Here is a 25,699-nt window from a genome sequence, read left to right as displayed (position 1 = left end):
AACTTTAATGCAAACATGGGAGAATTTTAATGAGGAAGGAGGGAACAACTGTTAATCATTAACATGCTGCTTTTACTCCTAGTAAAAGGCTTGTTTTCTTCTGGTTTGCATGTGTTGCTGGGTAAGCCCCAAAGCATAGTTGGCCAGAGGCACCAACTGCCTGGGGAAGTGAGGATTGGGGAAGCGGTGCTCTTGGTAACCCCAGAGATGGCACTATTGGAGACAGGTGGCAGCAGAGTGCTTTTGGATTGTCCATGAAAGCATTTAATACCACAGCACAGTTAATGGTGTTTACCCAAAATTTCAGAAGATGATTCTTCACCGACTCCCTTAATTAATTGCAGATATCTCTTTCTCCCTTACCAGCTGGGGCTGCTGTTTTCAGTTGTCCTGAGAGAAAAAAAAAAAAGTTTATTTTTCTCCATAAATCTCTTTCTTCCCTGTTGTGTCATATTAAGCCAGCATATAATTTTCTTTACACCTCAAACCAGATGAAACAGCCCACTTTTCTATTTCACAAAATAGGTCCTAATTTTTTTTTTTTTTGTTGCTATTATTTTTTAGTAGTACAGTTCACAGGCAGGATAATACAATTAGCTCCAGATTTAAGTAACATTTAATGCTTTCTGATGTATTATGATTGTTTTCCATTTATCACACTTAAAAGAATACAAACAAAAAATCCTGCCTGATGCAGCTGGAGTAATAATTGGGTTACTTTTCCTTGTTCTTTTTTACAGTTTTCTTTGTCTTGCAGAATGCTGGGGTATGAATATTTAACACTTATTGTTTTTTCTTATAAATTGACATCTTTATTCTTTATTAAAATTACTGTAATTACTGAACTATAAGCACAAACTCTGTGGCTATTGCACTTTAATGCATAGTATGTTGAGTATATTCACATCATTCATATACTGTTAAAACCGACTAATCCTGCTTCGCTATAAGTCTATTTTTCTAATTTCTGTGCTAGACCTCATGATTATCACCATACAAGTATCTCATAAGCAACTCTATGGAAGGATTTTTTTTCCTGTGTCCAGCTTCCTAGTAGGAAGTTGTACCACAGCTAGAATCGGATTTTCTTGAAAGAGTACAGCAAAGGAGGGGGCCACTCGGTACAAGTTGCCACAAAGGACATTCCAGTTAGATATTCATTGCTCAGAGAGTTTTTAAACTCTCCATGCATTTGAAGCTCAAGTGGAAATTACTCTGAGAAATTTGATCGAACTTTGGAGTTAAACTTAACTTTGATGTTTGCCCTGCTTTGATCGACAACTTGGATGAGGTGGAGGTCCCTTCCTACTGACTTTACCCTGTGTTTCTATGATAGATCTGCTCTCGGTCAGCTGCAGACACTCTAGTGACATCTCCATAAATTGTGGATGCATGAGATGACAAGGTCACTGGTCATCATTGAATTATACAGATTTTGTCCATTTGTGATTCTGTAACCTCTTCAGAATCACTTTAACTTTGCCTAAGGAACTTTTCCAAACTGTCTGGTCTGTTCTTTTGTTCTGCCTCCTAGAATATAAACTATTACTACAGGGCAAGTTAAATCAGTTGACTGCCACCTATGCAGTCAACTATGCACTGCCATAGTATTTCATCCACCCACTTCACTTCTCTGAGACATTTTTTTAAGACTAAATTTTCCATGCCATTGATATGCAATGCACTGTGTAAAATGCCAAATAAATATGGTTGCTAAGAGCCTTATTTGTTTTGTTCTGTGCTAACTTGAATTGAATTAAGGCTTTGGAGAACTAAGGAGGCTGGTCTTAAAAGTCCATTTGCTAAAATTACCCGTGCAGCCTTGGACATAACTATACTTAGGTCAAATATAAAGAAAAAACATGAAAGTGGTTTTATGATGGAACAGTACTTTGCAAGTTTATGAGAGATTAGTTTTTAATATTACTGCACTAAAAAAAATTCAGTTATTTAAATTAGGTCCAATAAAAGATTGTATTACCCTAATAAAAACAACATATAGTATATATAATATATTCTTATGTAACATATTGTATCTTTTAATATATACTTTTTCACATCATAAGTATGATTTTATTCTGAAAGTAAGGTCAGCTTAGTGCTGACTCGGTTTCCATCCATTTTCTAACAAAGTTCTTGTTTTACAGGTTATTTTCATATTTTACACACCTAAAAATATTATTTAATGAGTTATGTTAAAATAATGATGTATACAGAGATTGATTGTACACAATGATTACAGACATCTTTATCTTACGTGACACAAAACTGTAAACTATGTCTACTCAGAGATGTAGCACAAATATGAAGAATACCCATACTTCTTTAAGCATCCATTTACTTACAGCTCTACACAGTTACTGGTAAGGGTGTAATTTGACTCCAGTTCTGTGACTACCCTGTATGCTTAAGTTGAGCAGTGTCAGAAGTGTTTTTCGCATGAGAGAGTTTAGGAAAAATCTGGTATTCAAGTAGTTTATCTGTATAAGTGTATTGCTACAGAGACATGAGTTGGTACATTACAAAATCCCCTTTGGGCGTATCTGTGTTTGTAATGTAAAAGAACGTTCTCAAAACTAAAAGTAAAAGCACACTAGGGAAAATATTTGGATTTTTCTAATACCATAGGCACCTTCTTTTGTCTAGTATGATGATGAATTTTCTGTAAACATAGAACAATGGAGCTCCACATTAGCTCATGCTGGTAAGAAATAGAAATTCTGCAGCAAAAACACACTGGAGGCCTAAATAAAAAGTAAAGACATTTACATGAATAAAAATCAGTATAAAGTGGATATTAAAAATTATAATCCATCTTCAAAGCACAGAATAATTATAGTAAGACAACTTACAAGGTTTTATTTATTATTTAAACAAACTTTAGAGGCTCAGGCATAATAGTAATGTCACAAATATTTATGAAATCACTCTGATGGCAGTTACTGAGTTGTCTCTGATTTACTGGAATGTATATATCTGTTCTTAACAGACTTCACAAGTTTAGCAAGCTTTAAAAACATACTATTGGTTGTTATGTGCATTCTAAACCAATTACTTTTTTTAAACAAAAAGGCAGTGATATTCTCTTGCTTCTACTTTGGCTATTGTGTTGGATCAAATATTTCAAATAGAAAGTGCAGTCACTAAAATTTGATATAAGCAGCACAGTGATATTTTGATTTTCTTTTTCACAGATTACGATGCTTGGTAAAGCAGCTGGAGAAGGGTGACATTAATGTGGTGGATTTAAAAAAGAATATCGAATATGCAGCATCTGTGCTGGAGGCAGTGTATATTGATGAAACCAGGTAAGTCTGAGGGAAAAAGACAAAAGGCAAAGAATGTTGGAAATCCCATTTTAGAAATTCAGTCTTTGCATGCAGTTGTAATTAATGTAAACTGAAGGACTCTGCACATCAGAAGAATTGTATGTGGCTCTCGGGTCTTTTAGTGATGAAGTTAAAGCAACTAAGATTCCAAATCAGATGTAACTGTCATTGGGAGAATTTGCCTAGTTCTCATGTCCCTCTCTTGTCAATTGTCCACAGAATAAAGTCATAAGAATTTTCTGAAGGATGGATTATCTTTCCCTCACAGGCCTCATACCAATCATCCTGAGAACTGTGTAACTGAAAAAAAATGGGTTGTTTTGGAATAAAATGCTCATGAAGATGAGTCAGAATATTGTAATCTGGCCTGTAAATACATAAATTCATTAAAAGCTGTAATTTTATTTTTGTAATCTTTGATGCTTTGTTTATAATTATTGTTACTGACAGTACTACTGGCAATCATCTTTAATGTGGGTTGACTCCAATTAAATTAGAAGTTCTAAGTACTGGGCTTCTTGAAATAATTTTAAGGTATCTATTATATTGAAGTCAATTAGCTAACTTACAGCTTTCATTTCAATGTGCTGTCCTCTTTAAGTTATTTCTAAGCAGAATGATCTTGTAAAGATGTCTGCCAAAACTTATTTAATACTGCTGGATCATGCAGTGTATGACTTGGTTCAACACTACATTTAAGAAGTCTGCCATCATATTGATTATTACATGGACCTAACTCTCTTTCTGTGTCATCCCCAACCCCTTGCAAATCTACATATTTAGTGCAGTGCTTGAAGTTCTGCTCTGACTTTCACCTGTTTGTTTTCCTTTGATGATTCATACTTCAAACCTTGTCAGTTGGGAATCTGGAACATCTACTGTTGGGCACTAGAAAGCTTACCTGTTTAAAAATAGAAGAGTGAAAATGAATCTAGTACCAGTGGTCCATTTTAAAAAGATATTACAGACTAGGTCGGCAGCATCACTTGTACTGGTGTCCTGCTCTTACAGTGGATGCACATCTGCTTCTGTAAAAAGCTGACACTTTTGTAACAGGAATGACTTTCCTGAGCAGCCTCACAGCAGCAATGCAGTTCTTAGGGACACTTTCCAAAGTGCTGCTAGTGATTCCAAGTTAAATATACTACTCGAGGGACCCCAGTGACATCAAAAGGCCTCACATTTTATGAAGATGTTTACAGATTCAGTTAAATTAAAGTTAACTGAGCAGACCTAGGCAAACAATTTGTGTGACTTCCAGGGGACTTGTGAATTAAAATTAAATATTTTAAAATATTGGTATTTAATATGCCACTGTGGATATATTTATATCCGTTTTGCTGGCTGACTTCAGTTAATCAAGCATATTTTACACTGAATCAAGGGTTGATTTGTGGATTTAAATTATTTTATAGTCATGTTTGTAATCGAATTCATACAGGGAGATTCATTCCCTTAGGGAGACAGATATAAGAAATGATCAGCAGACTTCTCTCTGGGTTCATATTACCACAATAAAAGCCATGAAATTTCATTTCTCAGCAATTGTTCTAAACATAAATCTTGTTGATACATTATGGGATACCACATCACAACCAGTGATCAGAGCTTAAGCATGTGTTTAGCATTAATAATCATAGGTGCATAGGGAACAAGGATGTAAACCACAGATTATTCCTTCCATCCACCTCCTAAACATTGTGAGTAAATGGTTATAGTATTCATAGCTCTTTCTGAGCAGTAGGTCCAAGACAATGAAAATTATGTGAGGTTTACTTCATATGTAAACTGAGGCAGCCTCTGTGTAAATAGATAGTATAGTTACAATGAGGATTTGAGTCTTTCTAGCTCTGTATGGGAGCATCAAGACGAGTATCAGACATTTCATACACAAGAAAACTGGTACACTTGGCAATACATGGGCTTTGGCAGCAACAGGTGCATTATTTTTAATATAAGCAAATCTTTAAATAAGTTAATTACCTTCGTAGGACTCGACAAAAGGATCATTGAACTGCCAGAATGAAAATAAATATAATTTTGTAGTGGTTTGGAAGATTTTCGTAGTTCTCAGGTTATTTTCATAATCCTAGGGTATTATGACCTCATAATGGTTAATATTTATTTTCAAATATTCTACTCCAGTATACAAATAAAGATTTGCACTTCCCTGGCTTGCTGCACAACAATGTTAATCTTATTTATTGCATCCAGTATTTTGCAGAATAATCTGATTTTTCACTGTACTAAATCAGAAGGGAAATACAAAAAACAGGTATCTTGTTTTGCTCTAATTTATTGAATACTTCTGCTCTCCAGTGCAACCTCAGAATTTGTAAACCTACCAAATTTTGCTAGCATTCCATATATAAATATACATTAAGTATATGGTTTATGTATATCGTTCCACACCTATAGTTATATTTCTGAAATATATGTATATATAAACATATAAAGCAAATTTTCTTGCCTCTATCACTCAATATATAAGTATTAGTTAAAAATGAAATTACTTTAATGAAACCTGCTTCTCAACTTTCATTCTCTTTTAATGGTTTGCATTTTATACCCCATAATCTTAATTTTAGTTTATAGTGTTTGATTTTTCTTTTAATTTCTCTTCCTTGGACTAAAGCAGACTCCATGAAATTCGAACTCTGTGATGCATTTCTTGAACCTGGTACTATTTGTGTTAAATTTATGCTAAAAGTACCAGCTGAACCTCAGCTTTTTAGTTGGGAAATATTATTAATAGTGCTGTTTTAAATTTTGACACTTCCTCATTAATAAGAATTTGTAAATTTAGGTATGTATTGTGTGGCAGAGAGAAACTGTAGTGTCCACTAGTAGTTCCAGAGTAAATTGTTTTGCATGGCTAACTGCAAAGATAATAAAATTTTCAAAGCATGACCAGTATTCTGTAGTCTAAATCTGCAATAAAACATTGAAGGATAAACACACAAAGAAGGTCTCTCCAGCTTCTGGGAAGCTAATTGTTAAGGAACAGCAGCAGTGTATTGAGTCAAATGGCAATGGAGGCTGGAATTAGTTTGTGAGGTTACATTTGTTCTCATTCCCACCTTCACAGGCACAGAGACAAAGAAAAGCAAAATCAAAGCTGAGATCAATAGAGATCCAAGTATGAGGTATCTCACACAGCATGTTCAATGAAGGAAGGGACTGGCCTATCCCACAGCACCATATATATGTCTTAAAAATTAAATCTTAGACATTAGTCTAGCAAAACCACTTTTATCTTTATAAGCCCGAGCTTTTTTCGGCTGTTATCTCAAATTTCTTTCAGTAGGAGATACCCCTTTTTTTCCCTGTATATTGTTACTTTGGGTCGATTGGAAAGACTGTGTCATTCTGTAAAGCTGTGTGCGTGAAGTACATGCAACTTTGTAGGCTGACAGCACCTTGACTCTATTTATAGTGCAACAATCAGGTGGAAATGTGATGTAGAATTCAAGTCCTTTAGCAGAGTACGAAGTATTTTTCTGAGGTCCTGTTACTTTCCTGTTGTCTGCCCCTCTTGCTCTATACCATACCCTTTTATCTGAGAATAAGATTGCATTTTTTAAGACTATGTACACATGCTCATTGCCATACATGCTCTTTCTAAATCTATACAGCTGGGTTAGGGAAAAGACAGAGAAATACCACAATGGGTTTTATTTATGGAGTTCTGAGAGTAGATTCCTTTAAAAAAGGAATATGTAGTAGGGATGACATCCCAAAATAATGAAAAATTGGTTTTGGGCAATGAATGTCAGTATCCCATATGAAAAGTTCTTTACTGATGTAAAGTCACAAGGCAGATAAATCAGACATACTTAAGTGCTGCTTTCCTATGGGCTTAATTATCTGTGGCTCCATGTCAATTAATAAGCTTTTTTAATAAGCTCTTTTTAGGACTGCTGCATCTCTCAGTGCTGAATAATTCTAAGCTGCATTAAACACTTCCTTGAAAGAGATCTAGTTCTTTGGTGGCTAAAGTAGAGGTTCACTGTTAGCTGAAGGTAATCAGTGAAACTCTCACAGTTCCAGCCCCTCAGCAGAACATCTCTGTGGAAGTTCAAACTTAGTAGGTGTTATAAATAATTCTGACAAATCTTGGAGAATTTTCTCCATTAGTACCTGCCACTTGGCTCGAAGTAGTGGAAGAAGGATATTTAGAGTCAAACAGGAAATAAATATAGCCTGATATTTCAGTCACGACAGCTGTTCCGTTCCTAGTAAACACAGCTCTTTATTCATGCTAACTGAGAAGAAAATAAGTCAAATAAAATCTAGATGGAAATTACAAGATTAAAAAAATACATATGTATTCCAAAGCCAAATAAAACAAAACATTTAAACTTCTTGTGGAAAGCATTTTTTTAACTGTTCTGGATAAAATAAGTATATCTTATTACATTTTCAAATGCCTTAAAATGTTACAAATCTGTGCATTTTCAATTCCATACATGGTTTTTAGTTTGTTTTAACATGTTTAATGCCCTTTAAAAAGGCTCTAATGTATTGAGAATTTTTGATTAAGATGAGACTATGTTTCAGTTATGTATAAAGTAGATCTGTTATATGTAACTAGGAATTGCTTTGAGCATCTTTGACTCAACATGAAAAAATAACAAGTACAGGTTATTTCTACATTTATGAAGTGAAAGGAAATCTCATTAAAGATCAGTCGTGTCAAAAATATACATTTGCATGACAGCTCTGTAAATAGTGACATTATTTCAATGACATAATTGTAAATACAATCCTTCCTGAGAAAAAGCTCATACTTGAAAAAAACAAACATTCTAACTTGTATAATGTGAGCTAAAAAGGAAGTAATTAAACACACCCTTTGTGACTGCTGTTGTAATAGACACCGTGTACCATACTCATCTTCCAGTGCACCAAGTGTTTCTGTGGTTTCTGGAAATTGTGGACAAAGGTAAATAGTTTAAACTGTGATCATGTCATGCTCATGTGTGTCTTTATCTCATGAAGTCTAAGGAAGAAGAACGGAGCAAATGCTTGACTAGATGCTGGTGCTTGCAGAGCTGTGTGTTGTGGAAGTGTGAGTGGAGCTTAGCAACAGCCCAGCAACCAACTGAAATGTTTCAGTTTCCAGGAGATCCTGAGGTGAGGAACGGTCAGCGCAGCCTATTCTTGGGCAGTGTTCACTATGCAGTTTTGGTTATGTTTGCAAGCTGCAGAAGGCCGTTCCCTGGTGTTTTCAAGTTTTTTCAGGACTGCAACAGAATGCGGGTCCATGGCAGCTGCTCCATTGTAGGCTAGTAATTAGTATCTCAAAATCATCTCACAGCAGGACTCTGTTGCTTGGCGTTTCAGGATCCTTTGCATTCGATTCTGACCCATAGCATACAACATCTAGCTGAGCTGGTGAATCACGTAGGGTCTCTGACCATACAACTAGTTATGGAAGAAACTGTGCTAATTCAGATACCACTATCTATTCAGGATAACCAGCAGAGATGGTCATGCCAGCAAATCTCTTTGAAGGTGCAAGGGTTGAGAAAGTTAATTTCTCTAATATCAGAGATACATAGATATTAATTATTTTTTTTCAAAGCCTACATTCCTAATGTTTCTACCTGAAAAGACAAATTAATTTGTTAATTTCTACATGAAAGAAAATAAGTGTTTAATTTACAGAACTATGTGGCATTCAGTCAGTTATGGAATTTATTTTGAAGAATCTAGATAATATTTCTCCTCCAAGTTAGCTTTTTTGAAAAAGAATCTGGGAATAGTAAAGAAAATAACCCACCTAATGGCTTAAGTTAAAAACAAGTGGAATGGGATGCCCTATTTTGTAATTATTTGCTAGATAAAAAATATAGTCTATATGATTCCTGTCTGAGATGATGTAGTTGAGAAGAGATTGGGAGTAGCATTTTTTTAAGCATGAAGTTAGTTCATCTTGAATATTCAGTCAAGTTTGCTGTGAATGTGTATTGCTGTTCTCCATAAGCAACAAATGGCTAAAAGTACCTTCCCTGAGGTTCCTTTGTAGCAACAAATGTACCGTTTGAAGAAAATTTTTCAGTTCATCCATTAAGGGAGTCCGCAGATGCAAAAGCTGCTGTTAAGAAAAAAGCTTATTGTGTTGAGATTAATTCAGTATATTCCACCCTTATAAAAGCTTAAAACAAGCCTTTACAATCTTTTGTACTAAGCTGAGGGGTTTTTTTCTGAGGGAGAAGATTACAACAGCATCAAAGTTATATTAAAAATGCACTTTCAAAATCACTGAAAATCCGTTAAATTCTGACAAACCCTTCAGTTCTGTTAGGATATTTAATGGATAGCATGCATTCCTTTTCCAGAGGTACTAGATATTTCTGTCTCAAAGTTATTACTATTAATTTATTTATGAGTCATGCCCTATAGTCCCTGCCCTATAGATCTGCCAGAATACCACATTAAAGCAATTGAATTAAATTTTGAAAAGGAAAGTACATGATCTCACAGACATACCCCTTAAAAATATTTTTAAATTATTAGTATCCTGACCTGAATCTTAAGATTGTTGATGGCCTTTGTCATGTACATCTGTGTTTATGAATAGGCAATTCATATCGACAGGTGAATTCTTCTGGTAGCAGTGGTTCTTACTCCATTATTTATCTGGTGTCTTAAAAACTGTTTTATCCAGAGTCTGCCATATATTGTTTCTTAATATGAGGGCAATACATCTGAGAATGTGCTAAAGTTTAAGAGTAAAACATGTTGATAAATTAATAATTTCCTTTAGAAAGACATTTATATACAAAAAATGAATCTCAATCATGTATACAATTTGTCTGTCCCAAGTAGACATCTAGAGAATCTTTTAGTGGATGTTAGTAGAAATGTAGCAGACTATAGAGGATGTAAATATTGACTGAATATATTGATTCATGCTCATTTAAGGAAGACAGTGAGATACTAGAACAGAAATAATTGATAATAATCTGAACTGGCTATTTGGAGTATGAATTCTTTGCCTTCTGTATTCTAGACCTAGAAGAGAAATTTGATCAATTCACTTTTAAAGGGTTGATTGTTAACTTGATTAATTCACTAAATTGTAAAGAGCTAATACCTCCTTCTCAATCCCTCCTCTGGAAATTTTTCACTGTCTCTTAAGCTGCATGATTGATCAACATTAATGGATTTTTTTTCCCCATAGCCTTTATCTAATTTATTTTTTTCATTTTTCATTTTCTTTTCTTTCTTCTTCTCCATAGTACATCTGATATATTCCTAAGGGAAAAGAAATATAATTCTGATTAGTCAATTACTATATTTAAAATCATGATTAAATGAAAAGAGAGTGAGAAATTATCATTCCTTGAATTTTGAAAAAATTGTTCTTGACAAAAAACACACTACTATGACAAGAAGATCAGATTATTAGTTACTGTGACTGCAATCTCAATTGATTGCTAAGCTGAAATGCCATGGGCTATATCTTACTTATTCCCACAGCTGTCAATGGGAGTTCCACTCACTGAACTAACAGAATTAAGTAACTCAAGCCTCCCCCTCTCCTTCCCACACATAGCTCTTCCTCATATTGCCTGTGCTTAATAGCCTAATTGCAACTGAGAAAAAGGATATCTAACTCTGAAATTCTGACTTTGTGTTGAAAAGGAGTACTTTCTGTGGCATATAATATTAGAGCTTTTTTGTTTTGTTCGTTGGCATTTTTAGGTGTTGCTTAGCTTTAGGAAAGAAAAAATTAAAGTGTGTGCTTTGTAATAGTAACACTTATTTAATTCAATTACGATATTGGAGTTCATGCCTCCCAGTTGTTTGAGATTTATCTCAGTAGAGTTTTACTTTAAGGCTGACTTTGTGGAACAACTGTGTAGCTTTAAAATAGAAAGTAAATGCTTGCCATCTCAGATGGCGATGATGTATTAATACTCAGTGATTGCATCAGAACGACGTTATAATACATCTGCTTGGAGAGTCAGCTTGTGTTGTGGTTACGTTCCGAGCAAGAGAAGTAGTAACAGCAGGGACAAGCACGTAGGGGCTCTGTGATTTACTTGGAGCGTTCACTGCTGTGATGTGCATCAGTAGGACAGGGGCTAGCAAGTTAAACATTGGTTCTTGTCGGGTGAAAATTTCAGCTCTTATGGTAAAGTAAGTACTGAAGTACTGTTAGTACTTCTGGTCAATGTGAAAGATTTCTGATACTTTTGAAGATTTCTTTTGCTATGTTCAGTAAAATTTACATATATAATGAGCATTTTGTAAAGAGTAATCATACTGGTATACCAATTTGATTTTTTTACATCTCAAGATATAAATTCACTTCATTTGGTAATTTTAGAGAAATGTTTTCAAAATCAGTGAGTAAAAGGTGAACAATTACACGTATTTAAACAGAATCCACAATATTGTATATGTATACATAGATATACACACCCATGGAAATATAATGACAGTGCTATATTTTATAATCAAGGTATAAATAGATGAATAAAGTTGACAAAAGTTTAAAACTATGAAATGAGTCAAATACTGGATTGTAAGAATTTTTTATAATTAAACATAGTTTGCATGGTGCAATATATTGCCTAATTTATTTCCCTTCCTAAGTAAAATTACCATGAAATTATAGATCCATATAATGATCCATTTATTCGCATGTGTACACACATATACATGCCCTGTCTCTGTAATTATAGAAGAATAGCAATCATTAGTGAATGTATTCAAAGGCCATTTCTAGCAGTGCATATGCTATGACTAATTTTGCCTCATAAGAATATTGGTCTTCAAAAGGTCAGGAAATAGTTACAAGATTAATAATTACCCCTTGTTGCCTTTTGTTAAATGTTGTTTCAGTTAGGCTTATGAAAGTAGCTAATTCTTTTTGAGAAGTTACTAAGGTTATGTGTTGAGGGATCAGTAAGAGCTTGTACTTATAAAGGATTGTGCTTACAACATGGTTCTGTGTTGCACTTGCTTTACTATTTAAGTAGGAATCAGAGGCACTGAAACTTTCTTCCATAACATATTGTTCAGTCACCTCTCATCAGACAGCAGTGGTTTCATGAAAATTACTGGTTAAAGAAACACTTTTTTCAAGTTCTGTTTTCTCTGTTCTGTTTTCATAAAGTAACTCCTATTACTGTCATTTGCAGACTGAATAGTCTTTTATAGATCATTAAAAAGATCAGAGAAACTGTAGTGTGTCTCGCTAGCCTTAATTTGTATTCCAGCAGCTCATATGTGCAGAATTCAGCACTTGGTCCCAAATTCACATCTTCATCAGATTTGCAAACTGATACAGAGTTCTGTTTCACACTGCACAAGTGATGTGCAGTATGTACTGCATGCTCTGAGGCAGCCTAATGTCCATAGACCTTTTATTGCTGGAATAATTTCATAATTTCAATAGTTACAATAATATGGTTTAGGATTATAAGGTTTATTCCTTATTACACTACAAATGCACCAAATGTCACATATTCCTCAGAAATGTGTTTAATTTAGGGAATAAATTCAATGTATAGGCTTTGACCTATGGCCAGTCTCAGTCTTGGTTCAGTTTTGCAAGGTAATTTGCTCAGATCCTTTCCTCTGCACAAATCTTGCACCTCCAAAAAAACTACTGACTTTTGGCTCATGACCCACTGTCAGAAAATCTCATCATATTTGTCCATTCTGCTTCTTTTGCACTCTGTGATAAACAGCCTTCCTAATCTGATAATTCATGTGCCTTTAAACTGGAACATTCCTGCAGTGTTTTGGAGGGCATTTTATGGATTATTTTTTTTAAACCCCAATTGAAAAGTCTCACAAAATACACTGCCAGCCATATGAGCTGCTGAAACTGACAACTGGACAGATGAACACTGTTTTACACTCATTGTTCACAAATTATTTATGTGACACTTCTGGTATCACATTTCCTACTAGACATCTTCCTAAAGTCCCTCAGACAGGATTAGATTTGTATGAGGATTCCTTTGAAATATACTGTATTTAGGCTTTTCTTCATCATCCACATTTCTGCTCCATTAATCTACATGCCAAAGAAGACCTTGGATTAGGCAAAGGTTTGAAATCCTTGAAGGAGAGAAATAAAGAAAGCAAAACATGTGAAAGAAGAGCCACTGAATATGAGCAGAGAATGCACAAATAAGGTGAGCAATCAGCAGTTCAGCTAGCAGTCGAAAGAAAATACAGTAGCAGAGATGACAACATGAAAATGGAAAAAGAGTTGATAATTTTCCTCTCACAAATACCTATCTGTTGGCTGAATTCTCACCAAAAATATTTCCCATGAATCCTGTTCACTTAGAAGAGACCCAAGATTTAAATTGGCAAAAGGATTGTCTGATAAGAAAATCACACTCAAACTACTTTGTCCATCACTGCTTTGTGTCCAATTCATGTCAACCCGAGCAGTTTCAAAAAGACATCAGCAGAGAAGCAGATCTATGTAATCATATAATTCTTGCAATTCAATTGGTGCTGCTTATAATATTTTAAAAGGGTGACATGCCTTACATATGCTCAGGTCATCTTAGCTCTGGAGTTTCTTGCATAACTGCATGAAGGAAAAATTGTTATGTGACTAAATAAAGGATTTGGTTCTTGGAAAGAAACCCAGCAGGCTGAGAGATACGGGCAAATAACAGCAAGAAAATGGTTGTGTACCTACATCTGATAGGTTTATAGAAGTGTCGAGTTGAATTTAAGTGTTGAGTCTGTTTTAAAAGAATAATTCATTACATTTTTCTTCTCAATAGGTTGATGTCCAATTCAGTTCCGTTGAAGTTTCTTTTTTAACACTTCTATTTTAATACTTCTATTTTGCAAGAGGTGTCCCTAGCTATTCTAACTTTTTGAAAAATTAAGAACTGTGAAAACTGACTTATAATCTAATCTTGTGGAATATATTTACTGCTATAGTTTTGTTACCTTGCCTTCAATAGGAATACTGATCTGCACACATAAGAAATTAATTCCTTCAAATACCTATATTACAATGGAATAAGATTATGAACATGTATACAGGATGCTCAATTAAATGCATTTTCCATAGCATTGTTATGTAATACAATTTACTTTGCACGTAAGTATGAAGACATTTTTTGTACCATTTTAGAGGGCCGGTCAGATGGACCACTGATGTTCTGTTACAGCAGTGACCTCTCTTTCTATAGGTGCTCATGTCAGCCACTGTTTTAGTCCTCTCCTCAGGACTGTATAACTCATTGTTTATGCTTCAATACACCAAAGCTGTGACAGCTCTGTAGAAAAATCTTCATATGCCTTTACTTGAATATCTTCTATTTGAGTATCTTTTACTTTCTGAGAAGGGGGAGAGAGTGAAGATGTCTTCTGTGCCCAGCTTCCCAGTGGCCTCAGTACGTCTGTCAGTGAAAACATTTAGTGATTTGCTGAGCCAATTCTACAGGCAACCTCTGCTCCTGTTGATTTAAGTTTTGATACCTCTTCACCTGTCCATACTCCTTTTGCCCAAGTCTGCCATCCTCTCAGTTACCTCTTATTAATTTTTTTGTAGAAAGCTTTTGGACACTGAGGATGAGCTCTCTGACATCCAGTCGGATTCGGTCCCACTGGAAGTGCGGGACTGGTTAGCTTCCACATTCACAAGGGAAATGGGAATAGTGAAGAGGAGGTCTGAAGAAAAGCCAAAATTCCGAAGTATTGTGCATGCTGTACAGGCTGGGATCTTTGTAGAAAGGTGAGAGCTTTGTTTTCTTGTAATAGAAAGTACCACATTTAACCACAGTAACTGTTGTTGAAAATCGTTTAAGTGGTGGGATGAAGCTGAAGGAAATCACTGACCCAGGAGTTAGGTTTCAATTTCTGCAATCAATGTATTTTTCTACACAGAAATCCAGATGGAACCTCTAAATGTAATGAAATGTTCTGGACTTTGGAAAATTCTGGGATTGAACTTCACAGCTTGGAAACTTCTACATTAAAATGTATCAAAGACTTCACTAACAAACAAGAATGATACACCAGCAGAGGGGCTTTTCTCTTAAGTTCATAAAAAAGATTAATTAAACGAAGATAAATTGTTCCAGTACTTTTAAAAGGAATACTATTACTTAATATTTTATTTGTTCTTTTAGGATGTACCGGAGAACTTCTTGCATGGTTGGTTTGGCTTATCCAGCAGAAGTGATAGTAACATTTAAGGTGAAATAAGTTTACTCATTGTGGATTTGAATGTATGTATTTAGTGACTTTTAGGATGAGATTGATAGTTTTCTACTGAACATAACTTAGCCATATTTAGTACTACAGAACTGAGCACAAAGAACAGAGAAGTTACTAGTTAGAAATTCACAAATAGCCTATGATTCTTTTTATTGTTTTGTGGGTTAGTTGTGATTCCATTTTACGTGTTATTGGAGCAGTAGGATGAAATTTGTATAGAAATTTGTATAGAAATGTGAGACATGGTTTTATCAGCTCCCAGTGGTATGGCAATCAGTGCCTCAGCAGAATTTGTTTCCTTTTTAGGAAAGAAAGAGGAGAAGTAGGATTGGGATAGAGCTAACAAAAGAAGCTGTAGCTTATGGAACAAGTACAGTATTTGCTGTGAATTTAAGGCATTATTGTAGTTCACCCAAAAGGCAATCTGTTATAGTAGTAAAGTTTCTGTGGCTAGCTGTGCAATTAAAAAAATGGTATGTCTTGAGACTATAGTGCTTCAACTTTTCTCCTGAAAATCAAACACTGTTGTATTATTCTCAAATTGATATATGGCTATAGTGTTAATAACTGCATGACAGCCTATTTAAAGGGTGGGTATTCACATTAACTCCATGACATTCTGTAGACAATTTGTACAAAGCAATTGAAATTTGAAAGATTAAGGCCTTGGATTCAAAGCATACAAAGTTGCATAGGTCATGTTTCCAGTGTTTTATTCATAACTGCCACAACTATTTTCATCGTTATTATTGAAATAGTCATTAATGTGTTACCTTCAGTAAGATTTTGAAAGAGTTGGACAACAAAATATCATCAAACTCTTCCCCCCCAAAAAACCCCCAAACATCTTTTTAATGGTTAACTGGAAACCTGCTTAAACAGATGGGAAATTGATGTTCTTTTTCTTTTCCTGTCATCTACAGGATGTTGATAAATGGTCTTTTGACGTGTTTGCCCTGAATGAAGCAAGTGGAGAGCACAGTCTGAAATTTATGGTGTATGAGCTGTTCACCCGATACGACCTTTTCAGCCGTTTCAAGGTCAGAAACCAGTCAAAATAAAGATATGTATGTAAAATCAAGCATGTCAAATTTAAAATACGAGAAATCCAGGGTATGTTTGAAATTACTGAACAATGCAGTGCAGAATTTCACAGAATATGACAAATCACCATTCTACCAAATGGAATGTCACCCACAGCATGCAAATTTTTTTGCAATCCAAAAATTAGAATGCTGTGTAGACCCATGTCAAGTCAGTTTGGGATGGGATCCTAACCAACTTGGGGGATATATGAATAGAAAGCTGTTTTTTTGTAGTGTTTGCAGAGTGTTGTAATACAATATGGAGTATTTATAACTGACTCCAACAGGCTGAGATAAAAAAAAATGGATCAAAGTGCCAAATTCATCATTATAATAGTATGGAATGAGTTCCATTGCAGTTTTAAAATGTCCACTGCAAAACTCCATGCTCCATTTGAAAAGGCTGTGTCACCCTGAAGTTGGTTGGAATACTTTTATTTTAACCAATAACTCAGTCTCAGCCTTTCCCTTCAATTATTCCCTTCAAGCTTTGGGTGCTTGAAGTCAGAACTACAACAGGTGTACCATTTGCAGCTTGGTCAGAAAGTGCACAATGTTGCCGACTCAGTGGGCTTACACCCGTTCTCTGTCCTACTATGTATCTTGCAGGGCATTTAAATAAATAAATAAAAATATGTAGGAAAATGTAATTTTACTATATGGGATAAAAATGGGATTAGATAGTACCTGTGTTTCATACACTGCCTAGAAGAGAAGGAAGGGAAGGCAGATTGTCAAATTCAAGGAATCCTTGTCTTAGGCAAGGTAAAACTGGTGAAGAAAAGGAGGTAATCCTATTGTTACACTCCTATCTGTTATGCCTTTAGTATGTGAGCAATCTGTTCATTGCTGGTACAGACAGACATGTCTTGAAAACTATTAGGTTTAGAGCTCTGCAGTCTCTTCTGCACTAGCCATATGCCACACATGGTGTAGGCAGAAGGATAGAACATCTACAAGAATTGGGTGAAGACTCCCCGATGCATGTAGGATATTAGAGCTTTACATTTTACTTTGTTCTCTGTTAACTAAATTCTATGTTGTATTCATTTGCATTCTATTTATTGCATGATTAACTTTGTCGTGGTTGCAGGAAAAGACCCCATATTTAAAAATTTTTTGCTTCCCCCCTAGATCCCTGTTCCCAATCTTATTTCATTTGCTGAAGCTCTTGAAGTTGGTTACAGCAAGTACAAAAATCCATATCACAATTTGATCCATGCAGCTGATGTTACTCAGACTGTGCATTACATAATGATTCACACTGGTATCATGGTAAGAAATATTGCAAAGTTTAATTTACTTCTTTTCTGAGCTTCTCCTGTTTTAGATACATATGTACATTCATCTGTTTTTAAGGAAAAAGCTCCCTTGAAAATTGTGCAGAGATAGATTCAAAACTACCATTCATGATGTGAACTTAATGTAATTTTAACAGTTTTTCCAGGCTGGAACACTCCTGATACAGAGGAAAAAAAGAGAAAAAAATCCTCCTTAAGTCCTTTTGCTTTTCCTTGCCTGGGCTAAGGCATTATATATCACACTATATATCACATTTGCTGGAGTGGGCAGGTGAGAATTTTTCACTTCCACATCAGAGCCTGGGAGGTGTGATCAGGCAAGGAAGTTTTAGTATCTGCTGAGGTCCTGGCCATTGAAAGATACACTGAATCAGCACAGGCTTTCTCAAATACCCTGCAGCTGTTTTTTCTCTTAGTTTGTTTCTAAGGTTGTTTAGGACTGCTCTTCCATACTGTATGTGCCTATAGCATGCAGGAGATTGCAACTGCCTTGCACTTTGCAATATCCCAATATTTTTTAGTCTTTGCTTTGGAAACTGAAAGGAGTCTGGGTGAGCATTTTTACTCTAAACACTTACCTTTGATTCAATACCAGCAGTGGGAATCTTCCCAATATCTGCTTGGTAGACAAAAGTAAATGCTGACTGAAAGAAAACAGACATTTCAGTCAATGACTTTTCATTACCTGTCCTCACTAGGAATACGTTTCTTGAAAACAAAAAGTATTTTAACACAAGTATTACTTGCAGCCTAAAACCTGGAGTCTTCAAAAGACAAGATTTCTTTTTCTTATTGATATGTTTTCTTGAGAAAGGACTTCCATACCAAACTGAAGAATAGGCTAGGCAGCTCTTGCCAAGATCACTTCAAAACGTAATTGTTGTATAAGATGTTAATCTATCAGAATAATAATTTAATAAAAGAAAAAGCTTGAAGAGATTAGATCATGGTTCCTATCCTACCTTTGTCTTCTACTGTAAGATCAGCTGCAAGCATGAAATGATATGAGACGTCTTTGATGCAATTGTACATCTGGATTGGCAACTTGACAGGAAGGAATATCTACTGTATTATCCATTATAAACATCTCTTTGGCCTGTTGCAACTGTGGCCCTCAGCCCTTCAAAAAAGACAATAGCATCCATATTTTCTTTGAGATATAAGGACAAAGTTGCAACTTCCAGAGCTATCCCAGTCAATTTGGAATTTCTAGCCACTTATTAGAAACCTTTGCAACACACTTTGGAAATCTCTGAACACTGAATAAAGGAACCTAATTTATATTTGAATATCTGCTGTTCCACTGAGTGCACAGGAGATAAGAGAGGCTTGTTCAACCCAAGTTTTACACTGTTAGCATCTTAACTTTGTAACTGAACTTTGATGTGATTTGGAAAACTATTTTCAGAAAGTCTTAGACTTTATTGCTGTTACTTTGCTGTAAAACCTGATTAATTTTGCAACACTGCTACAAAATATTCCTATAAAATTGTGCCAGGTTTTAAATAATCACATTTGAATTTCTAAATTATGATATTGGAAAGTTCTGGGAAAGATGTCTGACTAGGACAACACTTAGTCAGGAGTGCCTTCAAACAGATGTAGTTTGCCAGGCAGAAGGAGCATTTATAGAAATCAGTGTCTGAAAGAAGACTTAGCGATTCTGCAGCTTGCAAAGTATTTCTGTCCCAAATACCATTTGCAGTTTGAGAACACATCAGTATCATGCAAATGTTCTATTTAACTTGTTGGGTTTTTTTTTACTATTGCCTGGTTTACCCTACAGAACTCAATAACTGTTTGAAGTTTGCTTCTTAAGCCAATAGTTTTCAGAGTATGTACATTGTAATGCCTCTTAAACCCTGCTCCATCTTCTAACAAATACCTGGATTGGAGTCAATTTGATGCAATTCTGTATCAAACTCCTGTGTATTTTTTGCAGATCGGTGTGTGATTTAAAGTTACTTTGCTTTCTTTGTCGTTTAAGGAACTGATACTGACTTTCAAATCTTGCAAAAAAATTGCTGCCTTCCTTGGTCACTTCTGAAAGACATACTGAAGCAAATGTTTCAAAAAGATGGGTTTTAGAAAAACCTTTTCAAAGTTCCTGTTGTTGAGGTCATACATTTTGTATCTTCTATAGGCACCTGGAAAGCAGCCATATTTCAGCATTTGCCAGAAATTTTGGTGGGTTAGAGTTAGAGCCTTTAGTGAGATTCCAGTGAATAATAAGACATATTCAGAGTCACATTTAAAGAAATAAAATTACAATTGTATTTTCCAAAAGTTACTGTCTATCTTAAGAAACAAGATCCAACCACCTCAGATAAATGTGTTAGAAAGTTAGATATCACAGATGGCACACAATCTATTAACTTCCCTAAGAGATTAAATCCCAGATGATATGACTGAAATATGTAACTCAAGCTCGCATTTGTGAAGTCTTCATCTTTATAAAGATGTAAGAACCCAAGTCCCTGGGAATACATGTTGTAAAGAACTTTTGAGTCATCGATCATCTTCCCACCATCCCTTTTCTCCTCCCACGTACCTGTATAGCTCTAACTAGCGGAAAAAAATTCTTTACTGTCAATAAGTGGATTGTGAGACTCCCTTTCTTAATAATTTTTGAACCCATCATTTTTTTTTAAATAGTTTGAACCAGAGTTCTTCAAAAGTTGTAATACATGTGTTTAATTATAAGCTATTCATAATACTGGAAAATATCTCTCATTAGAGGAGATCTTTTCCAATAGGTCTTGCACCTGCATGGCACACTATCTTCTAGGAGGACAGCAGGTTCCAGCTCTTCACAGTCTTGTGGACCCCAGATACCTGCTTTTCCCTCTCCCTCTCAAAAGAAAAACACTTGTTAACTGCTGCTGTAAGAGCTTTCTCCTGCTTCCTTACAAATCCTTTAGCTAAAGAAGTTCTCTGATTCTCTGATTTGAGTACTGATCTGAATTTTTACTATAGAGCTACAGTCTCAAGAATACTTGCTCTCATATAGCACAGTATGAAGTTTGTCTAGTGCATGCATACTGTTTGTAAGGAATGATCTTCTATTTATAAATGCATTGTCTAGCAGCTATTTTGGTTACTTAAAAAGTTGATCTTTGTAAAGAGAAAAAGTTTGGTTTAACTTTAGTTACTAATAATTGCTGGATTTCTATTTTATTTGGTATGTTGAAAGCATTGTGGAAGCCAGGACTGGTCATGGCTTTTTTCTTGTGACACACAATACAATGAAGGCCATGGTTTCCATTTTTAGAACTGTTTACAGTACACTTTCATTCCTCTGTTGTGACCTTTTTTAATCTATACTGCTTCACCAACAGCCAGTACTTGTTGTTCCTTAGCAGTCTTATTTTGTCACTGAATGACCTTTTTCGTTATTCTCAAATTACTTAAGAATTTTGACTGTTTCCTTTCTTCTTTGAAAGAAGTACTGCTGTTGGCAGTTCATACTATTTCTGGCAGCTTATACATCTTATATCCATTCATACACATGTATGTGCATATATGGGTGTGTAAGGATCAGATAATTCTTTGATCTTTTGCTACAGAAGCTTGCTTTTACACTAAAAAAATCTGAAATATGTGTGGAAATGCTTGACTGACATTTGACTTAATCAGTCCTATGACTGTGGGGGTTAATTGTCATATTATTGTTCTACCCCCATTTTTTGATACAGTTAATTTTCTCCTCAAGGATAATCTCTCATTCAAGAAATAGATCTTGAAAGATAAAATAACAGATTGTTTTACAAACTGAGTGATACAGAACAACCTCAGTTAGCAAGAGGTATGAAAGTGCACAAAACTCTGGGGTCTTAGTTATCTTGTATACATTACCTGTATTAACTTTTGCTCTATGTAACTCTATACTAGCCTTATGCTAATATGAAGTATGAAAAAATTTAAAACAAAATTCTTCCATGGGCTTAATTTTACTGTTGTGTATACTAGTAAAATATAGTTAATGCTGATGTTGTCCCTAGAATTTATTATAAACTGTATACATTGTTCACTAAAAGACAAATTGTAACATTAACTTCATATCAAGTTTTTAGATTAATATAGCATAATTTGGCGAGTGTCATATATGGGCTAGGAGATTAGATTCTTTCTACTCAAAACATCTATGAAGTATACCATGCAATGATCTTAATAACTTATTGTATTTTGGTTTGCCAATATTTACTTTGCTAGTGACCATAAGGCCATTGGTCTTAGAGAAATTATAAGTACAAGGAGTGATTTTCCTGTGTAATACTGAAGTGTTATGGATATAGTTACTTGGAATAAGACAGGAATAGTTTACTGAAGTTTAAGGTAATGCAAATTATTTCCAGTACTGCAGTGTTTAATCTGAAATAGGCTGTTTTAGAAAATATGACTAAGATTTTCTTTTTTTTTACCAGCACTGGCTCACAGAACTGGAAATTTTAGCAATGATCTTTGCAGCTGCCATCCATGATTATGAACATACAGGGACCACAAACAATTTTCATATTCAGACAAGGTAAGTGAAGTGGTCTCTGAAGCGTCATATCTGGAGTTTGCTGTTCATTGGTCTGAACTATTTCATACCTCTTACTGATGCAGTCAGGAAGTAGCCATGTCATTCCTGATTTTACAAGGCTTCCTTGATTTGTGTACAGTTAATGAGATTGCTCACTTGAACAGAAACAGTGTGGCAAAGTAAGGAGTTAGCTCCATAGTATTTGAAATATATTTTGGAGCTGATATGTCAGGGAAGACTTAAAAAAGATTCAGAGAATGGACTTGGAAACCTGTCACTCCTCTCTTTGCTTGCTTAAAATGTGACAAGTCTGACACAAACATTTCTTTCATGGTGTCCCCAGAAAAATACCACCTCACTTTCAGCAACATGTCTGCTCTTAAATTCAGGTGCTGCACTTTGTCAAGTTGTGTATTAAACTTACAGGCTCGTAGTACAGCCTTCAGGTACAGCTTTAGAAATCCTTACCAAGAGCCCTCTCCTAGCTTATCTTAATAGCATCTGCAGTAGATACAAAAAAGAAATTGAGAAAGAAATCCAGCTTGAAAGTCAGGCTAACTGTATTCTTATGCAGGCATGGTGTTTCATCCTAGCCTCTGGTCCAGAACAATGGTATAGATCTCTCCCCCTTAAAATATTTTCAGCTTATCAAAGGAAAACAGTGACTAGTCCATTATGGGGTGTTAAATGGTACATCTCATACTTACCCTAGTAGAAAACATCTTATTGTTCTCTCACATGAAGCTATACCTTGGTTTTAGTATCCTCAGTTGAGGAGTCCACTTGCTTTTGAAAAAAAAAATAATTAAGCAAAGCACTGGCATATTCTAGTGTTAGAAATACTACTACTTTGAATGGAAATATCCTTGCACTCACCTATACAGATAAAATGCCCAATGGTTACATTTAATTTATATCCATTACATACTGTGCCCTTAGATGTGCTCTTAAATAATGAATTCTAGATCTGCAGCATAACTAAAGACATAATTATTTTCATATTTTGGCTAAAAATAAACTTCATTTTGTTGTTCCAAGTTTATAATACTTTTCTATTTTGGTCCTTAATATTTTGCTCTGAAATATTGAAAAAGAGGAAACTTGAGTTAAGCTGTTAGCCTTTGAGTTTTACTTGGGCATACTTGCTAACAGGTATTTTATATGTTGTTTTGTAATGGAGCTCAGTCTTCTCTCTTAGTGGAACCTGATCCTCGTGTGGTATCCCAGTGTAGTGATTCCAGGCTTTTTTTGCCTGAGAAAAGCAGTCATAGCAAATCTTAGAACTATTTAAGACTAGCCTTAAGTAGCTATGTGGGTAAGAGTGTGCTTCATAAACACATGTGATTGGGAAATCATGTTTTTTCCCATGATATTAGAAAGATTGTAGGTGTGAACAAGTCTATTATTTAGGTAGGTTATGGTTTGTTCCCTCTAAATAAAGTTTCCAATTGCATTTAAAATTGTTAGATTCATTGGTATCATACCGTACATACCATTGCAACCTTCCCCAGTGGGATCATCAGGATACTCTTGTAAATTCTGCCTTTGTTTGTTTGTTTGAACACTAGGTCAGATGCTGCAATATTGTACAATGATCGTTCTGTTCTTGAAAATCATCATGTAAGTGCTGCTTATAGACTCATGCAAGAAGAAGAGATGAACATCCTGGGAAATTTAACCAAAGATGACTGGAGGTAAGACCTACTGTGACATTCAAACTTAAATTAAGTATTTAAAAATAATAAAAAACACCAGGACTTCTCTGTGGAGTCTATTATAAGAGCTTAAATTAGAGGAAGTAACTTTGGCACTGGAAGGAGTAATGGATATTCAGAGCTCCAGGAAGGCTGCTATGTTGTAAAGAAGTACTCTCTGGGAGATTCCATACAATTTTCCAAGTGAGGTTGTGCATTTATGAGGCAGTGTTGGACTGTGTGGGCAGTGTCTCAGGTGAGATAGCTCCTCAGGAAAACCACAGGGATGTCCCTCTTGAGCTAGGTTACCTTTGTCTAACAGTGGGTTAAAACATGGGTGCAGAGTCACACTCTGCTGCCAGTTGGAGCGCTGCTGCCTTTGGGATTTCTGCTGTCTAGCAGAATCTAGCACAGTGTAGTTACACCTTGATGAAGCAGTAAAAAACCAATTATCTGGAGAGGTCAACAACAATAAAGGTGCAGAAAAACTAGAGAAATATCTTCTTCTTCTCTATTTTAGTGTAATTCCTGAAGCTGAAAGAATCCTTCGATACTGGAGACTACCATAAATGATTAAAGTTTGGGAATCCTTGCAGCAACATGTAGTTGCTCTAGCTGTCAGAAATCTGTCTGCAGCTAGTACAATGGATCCTAGTTGTTTCCTTTTGTTATGTCACTGAGAAAAAGAGGGATAGGCTGGAAACTCCTGTTAAATGGGAAGAGGAGCCAGTGGTTTCCAGGTGTATATTTATACTTATTGCTTTGCTGGACTGCAACAGAATAAAGAGAGGAATGTGATAGATTATCTTCATGTTTCTGACTGACACTCTTCTCAGCATAGATTGCTTAGTCTGGTCTTCCCATGGTCCTTTTTCTTTATATTGTGGACCATTTGCTCTAGCTTCTACTGTATTAAATTTCTCCATGTTTTTTTGACCTATAATGAACTACCACATTACTTCAGAAGTTGCTCAATCACACAGGCAAGGTGTGTTTGCACTTGCTTTTCAGTCTTCTCACACTGTAACCCAATTTGGATTTTCTGGAGAATTTTAGTTTAGCTTTGTGAATTTTGTTTGCAAACAGTGGTTGCACAGATCCAATCCACTCTTATATGTAGCCAGTTTGAAGTAGTTGGTATTTGGCAATCAGAGAAAGTAGAGCTAAAGATTTTTTGTTGGACCTGTTCAGTACAACTCAGAAGATACGTTTGAAGTGACTAATAAGCTCAAGCAACTAAATGAGGACACTCAGTTCAATGGTTTGTCACTTAAGGAGACAATTCTAGTCTGTACTTTCAAACAAACTGATAACTTCCAAAGTGCCAGTCTGAGAACCTGCACAACCCATTGAAATATTTTACTTAATTTAGAGGAAATTATGGTTTCCTGATATTAATTTCTAATATAAAAAAAATACCTGTTACCCTGTCATCAGATACAGTTGTTAACTGATGCAATGACAGATATGTTAGCCACTTAGAAGAGACTCTTCAATTTTCTAATTATTACTACAGTGAACTTCTTGAATCTATACTGAAATTCCT

The 25,699-nt window shown here is 35.2% G+C and overlaps 1 protein-coding gene across 1 annotated transcript in view; it reads left to right on the top strand.

Moving 5' to 3' along the window:
* The window catches only part of PDE1A (phosphodiesterase 1A, calmodulin-dependent), a 147,543-nt gene that overhangs the window by 88,045 nt on the left and 33,799 nt on the right, over positions 1 to 25,699 (top strand). The window contains exons 2-8 of the mRNA XM_009996193.1: positions 3,195 to 3,308; positions 14,881 to 15,063; positions 15,461 to 15,527; positions 16,472 to 16,588; positions 17,768 to 17,908; positions 22,359 to 22,459; positions 24,028 to 24,153. Of these exons, the coding sequence (XP_009994495.1) occupies positions 3,195 to 3,308; positions 14,881 to 15,063; positions 15,461 to 15,527; positions 16,472 to 16,588; positions 17,768 to 17,908; positions 22,359 to 22,459; positions 24,028 to 24,153 (849 nt within the window). The remainder of the gene's footprint in view (positions 1 to 3,194; positions 3,309 to 14,880; positions 15,064 to 15,460; positions 15,528 to 16,471; positions 16,589 to 17,767; positions 17,909 to 22,358; positions 22,460 to 24,027; positions 24,154 to 25,699) is intronic.

Source organism: Chaetura pelagica, unplaced genomic scaffold, assembly GCF_000747805.2.
Source record: "Chaetura pelagica isolate M959 unplaced genomic scaffold, ChaPel_1.0 scaffold3, whole genome shotgun sequence".
Classification (NCBI taxonomy): domain Eukaryota; kingdom Metazoa; phylum Chordata; class Aves; order Apodiformes; family Apodidae; genus Chaetura; species Chaetura pelagica.
This window is presented reverse-complemented; position numbering and strand designations above follow the sequence as displayed.